The sequence below is a fragment of the Vicugna pacos genome, chromosome 2, assembly GCF_048564905.1.
Source record: "Vicugna pacos chromosome 2, VicPac4, whole genome shotgun sequence".
Taxonomy (NCBI): domain Eukaryota; kingdom Metazoa; phylum Chordata; class Mammalia; order Artiodactyla; family Camelidae; genus Vicugna; species Vicugna pacos.
Genome location: NC_132988.1, coordinates 51,136,126 through 51,144,246, shown reverse-complemented (window position 1 = coordinate 51,144,246; position 8,121 = coordinate 51,136,126). Strand labels below are relative to the sequence as shown.

Below are 8,121 nucleotides of genomic sequence, written 5' to 3'. Positions count from 1 at the left end.
TGAAAAGAAACCACATGAAGAATTCTTTGTTCGAAGTTACGGACAGATGTTTCTGACGTGGTTTCTACAGACTTTAGTGATGAGGGTGAGGGCTCCATGTTGCCTCACACATTGATTGGCAGCATGGTGAGCACAGTCCCTGGGGTCTGCATGATTTCATACTTCGGCTCTCCCACATGACTTGGTGACTTTGGGCAAGTTACTTAACCTCTCTGTGTCTGGTCACTTATCCGTAAGATGGAGATGGTAGTGGTCTCATTTCATGAGGCTGTTATGAAGAGTAAATGAGATGGTTTATATATAAAGCATCTAGATCATGCCTAAACTTAGCAAGTCTTATTAAAGGTGGGTTATGCTGTGGGAGAAGTCTGAGCTAGTGACATAAATTTGAAGAGACAGAAAAGATAGCTGGACAAGATTAAAAATTCAAATTGATGAATAATGGTGGAATTAGAAAGATCTATTGTTCTAATAGAATATTCTCATAAAAATAAAAATGTATACAGATCTTACAATTTGACGTCTTTGCATTTGGTCATTAGGAAAAATACAGAAAAAGCCTTTACATAAAGAGTTTTTTTTTTAAGGCAGTTGCCAAAGGAGCTCAAATTCTTAATGTCTTCCTATTGAAAGTATTACTGTATTTGAACAATTATGAAGAAAATGACTCATTGTTGACACACAGGCACATGCAATAGATACAATTGGAATATTATAATGAAGGGTACAAAGCTTTTGTGAAAAAGGGGATAAGTAATTGTTCTGTCAATTTTGTTCAAATATTGTCAAATATACTTTAGGGTGATCATTGCATAAATTCAGAAAAGACAAAGGACAAGAGAATTAAAAATATATGATGTTTTATTGTCAAAAATAGACAAACTTTAATTTCCTTTAACAGGAATATTAATTTAAGAGTCTCTATAAGCCATCACTATTTTGTGAGCATACAAGACAAGAGAGTCAGACAACTGTTAGTGGAAAAACGACAACAGTTCTACATCCATGCCAGAGATGCCTTACCCACAGAATCAATGACCTTGAGAGCCCCAGACAATAACAGACATGCAAAACAAGCTTGACTTATCCTGGCCCAGTCCTATAAGAACAGCTTTGTGGTATCTTTCCAAGCATTTGAAAAGTTCAGTTTGTGAGGACACTTGCTGATTTGAATAGTGAAATTTTAAGTCATTCATGGGATCAGGAACAGGATCACACCTGCTTTTGAATTACACCAGGATGAAGCTATGGTCACTGCAACCCTGGCCTCAGGCATATAAAGTGGTGATAATAGCTTGGGCAGGAGACCTGTATAATCTCCTTATCCATGACCCACAGCAAGGATGTGAAGGCCTTGCTGGATTGAACACTGTGATGTGGAGGCTACATTCTCTCAGTAACATAAAGAAAAAAAGATAATGACCTAGCTAGTTGGAACAAGAGAAAACACAAGGCCTTTATTATTCCCTAGGGAGAGTTATCAAAGGATGAAGAAGGCTGTATATGTGCACTGGTTATCTAGATTATGATTTTCATTCCCTAGTCTGTACTATAAACCAGATAGCCAGAGCCAAAGGAGACTTTGTGAATAGGCCCATCTTAATAATTAAAAGTGGTAGTGTGCCGCTCTCCCCTTTGAAGATCTGGGTTGAGGAGCGATCCTTCAGTTTCCAGGAGAGCCAAGGATAAGACAACACTGACATGATGAGATGGTTCATCTGAGAGTAAGCATTATGTACTAGCAAAAAGAAGCTGGGTTATCAAGTGAATGAGAAAGCAACTGGAACTCACTTCCCATCCTTGTACACATTCACTCAATGGGAGAGTAATCAACTACATGCAAGGAAATCAGCATTTTCCATTTTTCCAGTTTAAAGATAAAAGTCAATACTTGAGAACTAGAAAAATTAAGCTTCTACTGTACCGTAAAATTATTTAAAACAATACTATGGTTACTGAAATGGCAGCTCAAGCTTTTGCCACCTCTTTGAAACAGAAGAGTGGAGAGGAGGCAAAGAAACATAGAAGCACTTAGTTCTGAGCTCTGTTCTTGCCCTGACAGTCCTCATTTGCTTTCGCGTGGGGTTAAGTTTTATTAAGCTCATCCACTTATCTCTATCCTTTAGTATAAGAATTCTTCAAATTTGAGTAGGGGCAGGAAATTGGTGGTATGGGCTTCTGGAAGTTTTGATGGGCTAACCATCATTCAGATTAAGATTCTGTGGTTGAAAGGACCACTCTGAAAACTTACAGAAGAAAAGCCATATGAAAATCAAACTAGGCAAAGTGGGTTTATACAGTCTATTAGCAAGACTGCTTGGAAAATTTGTAGAGTCAAGTAAAAAACTAAAGTGGATTGCTTCTTTTCCTTACTTATTCCATTCCATTCCATTTTATAAAAACTGTGATATATGCAGATAATGTTCTCTCTTTCGGGTCATTTCTCAAAAGCCCCCAGTAAGCCCTTCAGTTGGGGTGGCTGTGCATATGAAACAGAAGGAAGATGAACTCAGTTTGGGGTCTCTCACTGAGAGCAGGCAGGGCAAACTACCATGACTTTAACTGAGCAGCTGAGAAGTTTTATTACCCAATCATAAAAAGGACCCTTTTAAGTGCTTCCCTTTTAGCACTCTTCAATGACTGTGGTTCCAATCAAGGAATACAGCTTTTTCTTAACAAGTCGGAATCCTGAGCTCAGGATCACAGTTCGCCTGAGACCAGAGGAGAAGCGACCTCGACTAAAGAAAAAATCCCTGAAGCTCGTCCACGAGCAGTTGTCCTGCTTAAACACAAGGGTGAGCTCAAAAGTGGGCACCACGCTAGAATCACACACAATCCTATCCAGCTTTTTACATACATTTTCAATTTCCAAGTTCACGTGCATAACGCAACCCCGCAGGCCGCAGGGCTCGGTGGAGGAAAGCCTCAGGACGTCTTGAGCAATCCTCTGGGTCAGTTTCTCAGGAACAAGGACTTTTGAGCAACCGAGTTTGGTGTGCTTTGATTTGGACAGACAGTTCTCCAGCATTTTAACCAAACTCTGGCAAGTTGTCTCCTCAAATATCATCTCATTGAGGTTGGGTTCAGGAACAACATAATCCCAGTAGTCAAAATCTGTAGAAAATGGAACTTAAAGATTAAAAAAAAAAATTCCAGGAGCACAAAAAACATACCATGAGATAGCAACATTAGTTATTTCTAACTATCACATCTGCTTGTTTCTAGTATTTGGGAGTCATTTGATCTCACTTTACCATTAACTAGCTGGGTAACAGAGTGAGTCATTTGACCTGAGACTAAAAGTTCACCTATGAAATAAAGGTTTTGATAAATAGGATGGGTAGGCTATAACCACTTTTTAATAAATTTATGTGTACACATAATCTTAACGACTGTGTATCTCAAATCTGTTTATGGTTATCTTAGAATACTAGTGACTTTCTTTTCTTTCCTGCTTCCTTACTAGCTTATGGTTTTCTGATTTTGTTTTACAAAGACTGTACATTAGTTCTTGAATAAAAATGTTAATTTTTTTTGACTAATGATTATTACCTTTTCACTCTAAGAATATATGCATTTAATATTGTTAAATACAGAATTTTTGCTATTGTTCTTTAGTGATGAACTTGAACTTGATAACTATATTAAACAGCAATTAAATGTGTGTTTTTCTTTAAAAGTCTTTACTGAAATGGCCTGTAGATCCCAATTTTAGCTTCAACCTCTTTGATTAAAAACTGCCCAAAGAGAAGACCTCTGAGGTTCACAAGGATATTTATAACTGGCTGGCTACTTTTTTGTAGCCAAGCAAAACAAAATAGTCCTAGGAAAACAAAATTAGATTTGCTCAAAGGAAAAGAGATAGCTTTGCATTTGGTCACCTACTTCCAAATTAATCCTACCACTTGGCTGTACGCCACACCACACATAGTCAACTGAGCAGGGCACAGGCAGATGCCCTGCAGGCTCCCCACCCTAAGCCTACTGCACCTCATTGGCTATTGCGTTTTCCTGTCTCCACATCACGTATACACTTAAATCACTGGATTTTTTTTTTAATAACTAAATGAAACAAATGCACTCCAAATTATAAGGCTATGTATTTTATCTATGTTGAAGATAAAGAATTTTAGAGCTTTGGCCTATAAAATTATTCAGATTATCGATCACTTCACCTTCTAAAGGAGGAAGGCCCAAAGATCTTAAGCAGTTTGTTTATGCCCACAGCTCCTTAGTGGCAGAGCAATGTGTTAGTTTAGAAACTGCTGTTTAAAATTGCAAATGACAATATGTCCAGCATCACTGCTGTTTCAAAGTTTCCTTCTGGCATTAAAAATGAAACAATAGTTATATCCACAAATAGAATACTACTCAGCAACAAAAAGGAACACATACTGATAGAAGCAAAAGCATGGAATGGATCTCAAAATCCTTAGGCTGTGAAAAGGAAACGAGATACAAAAGAGTACATATTACATGATCCATTTTTATGAAACTCTTGAGGCAAAAGTAATCTATAATGACAAAAAACAGATCAGTGTTTCCCTGGGGACAGGGGAAAGGTAAAGTGGGGAATTGATGGCAAATGGGTACATGGGACTTTGGGGGCAGAGGGTGATGGTAGTGGTTACACGGGTCAATATAGTTGTTAAAATACACATAATTGTACACTTAAATTTCACCATGATTTCACAGCCATGTAGGGTAGAACATGTATAACTTTCAAAACCAAAGAGCCTATTAGCCTCAGACTAGACGGATGCAGCCCCTGGAATTTTATTTTTTGTTTCTTTTGTTTCTCACTATCATGGAAAGAAGATGCTAAAAGTTTGGAAAGGAGTCTCTTTCAGATGGATTTTGTGGCATGTCCAACACTCAAAGAAGGGGTCGACACTGCATGCCTGCCACTCCCATCTATCCAGGAACTGCAGTCTTTGGAGGGAAGAGAAGGAGGCCGTTGGGAAACTCACCATTTAGTAGGCTCCCGGGGTGGAAGCCACGGTCCAGCAACTCTGAAATGCTGGCCGAGTTCTTACTGCTCAAACTGCCAGTTGCAACCATGGTCAACGGCTCTGTTTGCCTCGCGGGGCGGAACGGCCTTCCCGGGGTGCTAGAAAAAGGAGGCAAAAAGTACAGATTTGCAAAAGTAGGCAAGACGTGCAGAGGCTCCTAAAATGCCCTGCGTCCCCGGAGCAAACTACCCGATTCATTTTCCAGAAGGGAGGAACCGGTCTCTGCAACTCAGGTTTACAAAAGCCCGGCAGTGGAGACGCCACTACAGCCACATCCTGAAACTAATTCAGAGTTTGCAAAACTTGAAGCCAACTTGCCGGGCTGAGCTCACCCGTGCACTCGGAGCAGTCCTCCCGCCCCTGCTCCCCCTACCCAGGCCGCCGCCGGCCTCACCTGCTGGGAGTTCGCCGGGGCCGACGTGCTCGCTGGCGAAGCTGCGGGTAAACCGAGGCAGGCAACCGTCTTCCGCAGCCCCCTCCCTTGGGGGCTCAGTTACCTGCAAACCCAAGCAGCGGTCGGCACCCTGCTCGCCCCCAGCCCACCCCCACACCGACTCCACCAAGCAGCATCGCCGCTGGGGCAGCCAGCGCTTTATAGGCCCAGCCTCCTCACCCTGCCCCGGCCCGCCCACCTGCACCGCCCCTCGTCGGCCCCCCGCCCCGCCCCTCCAGGGGTCGGGTTGCATTTCAACCCCGGCACTTCCAGCGGCGCTAGGAGAGCCGCTGGGAGTTGAGGATGAGTGTGCGGTAGGGTTCACACCTGCTGTTTCCTGGGTGGGCCACGGGTCACCCCGAGTGCAATTCCGGTTGCACGGCTCGCCAAAAGCTGACCGCTCCCCTCCGCCGCCACCATCGTGGATTCTTTGGCGCGACCCCTCCCCCAGCGTGCGAACACAGACAAACTACTGATGCCCGCGTTGAGGTTTGGTCCTGGGCAGCGGGAAGCTTTTAGCCCTTTGTCTGTAACCAAGACCGCAGGCTTTGCTCTGTCATACTGAACAATTTGGCTGTATCTATTTCGATGTTCATTGAGCATCACTTTTGCACTTAGTCCTGACCTCTAACCGAGTCAACTCTGCTCCGCGTCCTGTCCCGGGATTTCTGTGTCCTCCCCTCCCGCATGCGGTCATCTCTAGCTTGCCTTTCCCACATCCGAGGCGCTGCAGCATTTTAGGAAGGGTCTTCTCTGCACCCCCGCCACCCTTAGTATTGTTTCATCTGTGACTAATGCGTTTTCTCGGAGAGAAGGGTGAGCCTCTAATTAGACCTGGCTCCAGAGCGCCGGCAGCTTGAATGAAGGGGAGCCTGCCAAGAAACTAAACAAAACCATTAATGGGATTTTAGCTGCTTCCACCAGCCCGGTCGCTGGGAGTAATTGTCATTCCCAGAGGCAGAAGTTCCTGGCGAGCCCTGTTAGGGGGAGGAACTTGGAGTTGGGCGGTCTTGAAGGGGCTTGGGGCAATGAAGATACAATGTTTTATGTCCTTCTAGGGATAATCCCTGTGAAACTTGATGCTCAGTCCTGAACCAGGGACGGAGGAGCGTGCAGGGTCAACGTGCTCACCCAACCCATCAGCAAGAAGCCAAACATGTTTTCTCCCACGGTACCTAAGCCACCCTGTTACCACTTTGGTGTGCCAGGAGAGTAGATACGGTCAGAGTGAACGTTCCCAAAGACTAAAGAAGGTCATGGGTCAGGAGAGGAAAAGGAGGGGATGGCTGGAGGGAGAAGATTGTTTCTACAAGTAGGAGGTTCTACTGTTGGCCCCCAATCCTTAAGGATTATGTGTACAAGGATCTGTAGGTTAGGGCCTTGAGAAGCCGTTTCAGCTGTCCAGGCTAAAAACTCTTAGCAAGAAAAACAACAACAGAAGGGGTAAGGAAGGTGTGATAAACAGATCAGTGGGAGGACACTAGGAGGCAGAGCAGCAGAAATTAAAACCAGCTTGACAGTCCATTTTTAACTCAACTCAGGCAGCTGCACTGCCTGAAGGTCAGGGGAGCCAAGGAAGGAGATGCTGATAGGCTCGTCTCTGAAAGCAGATTTCCACTTCTACTTTAACGATAGAAAAGTGGGAAATAAACAAGCCCGTTTAAGCCAATTAAAAAGCAGTTTCGGTGACCAGTGTGTTCAGGACCACTGGATGGTCAAGGCGGGGATGGCAGCTGCCTGGCAGCGTAGGCAGCAGGCCACAGAGCCTCCTCTCCTTATCTGGGTGGCAGTGCATGTGATGCTGCCTCTTACTTGCTTCTAGGAAGATGTATTAGGATTTATATAATGAATAGTCTGAACCTACCACCAGTGAAGTAAAGACCTTACGCATTTCAATTGCCTTAGTGTATTTAGGCATAACTCATAAATTAAGTACTCCCAAAGGGCCACAAAGAGTATTGAACCTTCTAGAAAGTAGCAGTTACTGTCAGCTCACCTGAGTTTAACTGAAATTTTGCAAAACCCTTCAGGATTTTACTGCAGAAAATAATTCACCCATGTGCAAAAGACTGACTGTCATTCTTTGTGGCTGAATGGGTCTTGCTCTCAGGAATTATAAGGTTTAAGGAGTGACTGATACAGAACACATACCTGGGATAATTAGTGAAGATGGTCCTTTTTTATCTACTTAAAGGGCAAAAAATTCTATCACCAGCTTACCTCTTTGCAAGGTTAAATAAATAGAGCTGAGTTTTAAAAGGGAACCCTAGAACAGAATTAGGAAAAACTAAGTGCCTGGTCTTGTCAAACGATGACACACTTAGTCGATTAGATTTTTTAATGCTGTGGATACAGTTAATTGTAACTAAAAGTTTATACATTGGAGTACCTCAGGTGTTTATCAGGTGCAGTGATGAAGTACGTTACATTGCTCTTTTGTTATATCCTCTAATTAATACTGTAAAGATAGTCTGTGAGGGTGCTTACTGGAAATAATAGTTGTATATATGAAGAGAAAATTGAATTGAATACTTTGCCTTTCATACAGCAATGTATAATAACAAACTATGGAAAACATAAGCAAGGACTCTAACTTAAGCATGCTTGCTATTTTATTACAATGATTTACTCATCCACCCTCCTGCAAAAAAAACAAGCAGCAGTAACAAATGGCAA

General features: G+C 42.9%; 1 protein-coding gene across 3 annotated transcripts; it reads right to left on the bottom strand.

Moving 5' to 3' along the window:
- Window positions 1–843: 843 nt before the first annotated feature.
- Window positions 844–5,877, bottom strand: DDIT4L (DNA damage inducible transcript 4 like). 3 transcript variants are annotated; one of them, XM_072939988.1, is made up of 4 exons: window positions 5,773–5,877; window positions 5,407–5,509; window positions 4,971–5,110; window positions 844–3,129 (listed from the first exon to the last, which is right to left on the bottom strand). In XM_072939988.1, exons 3-4 carry the CDS (start codon window positions 5,059–5,061, stop codon window positions 2,624–2,626), a joined length of 597 nt encoding a protein of 198 aa, XP_072796089.1. In that variant the 5' UTR covers window positions 5,062–5,110; window positions 5,407–5,509; window positions 5,773–5,877; the 3' UTR covers window positions 844–2,623. The 3 variants fall into 3 exon arrangements, with proteins under 3 accessions (XP_072796089.1, XP_015098777.1, XP_006208988.1); XM_015243291.3 differs by lacking the exon at window positions 5,773–5,877 and having other exon boundaries at window positions 5,407–5,574; XM_006208926.4 differs by lacking the exon at window positions 5,773–5,877 and having other exon boundaries at window positions 844–3,114; window positions 5,407–5,574.
- Window positions 5,878–8,121: the final 2,244 nt, after the last annotated feature.

What these genes read in the sequence shown, in the direction of transcription:
- DDIT4L (XM_072939988.1), bottom strand. Translation starts at nt 5,061, where the DNA reads ATGGTTGCAACTGGCAGTTTGAGCAGTAAGAACTCGGCCAGCATTTCA. An exon ending in CCCCGGGAGCCTACTAAATG is followed by an intron (nt 3,130 to 4,970) that starts GTGAGTTTCCCA and finishes TTAATCTTTAAG; the next exon opens with TTCCATTTTCTACAGATTTT.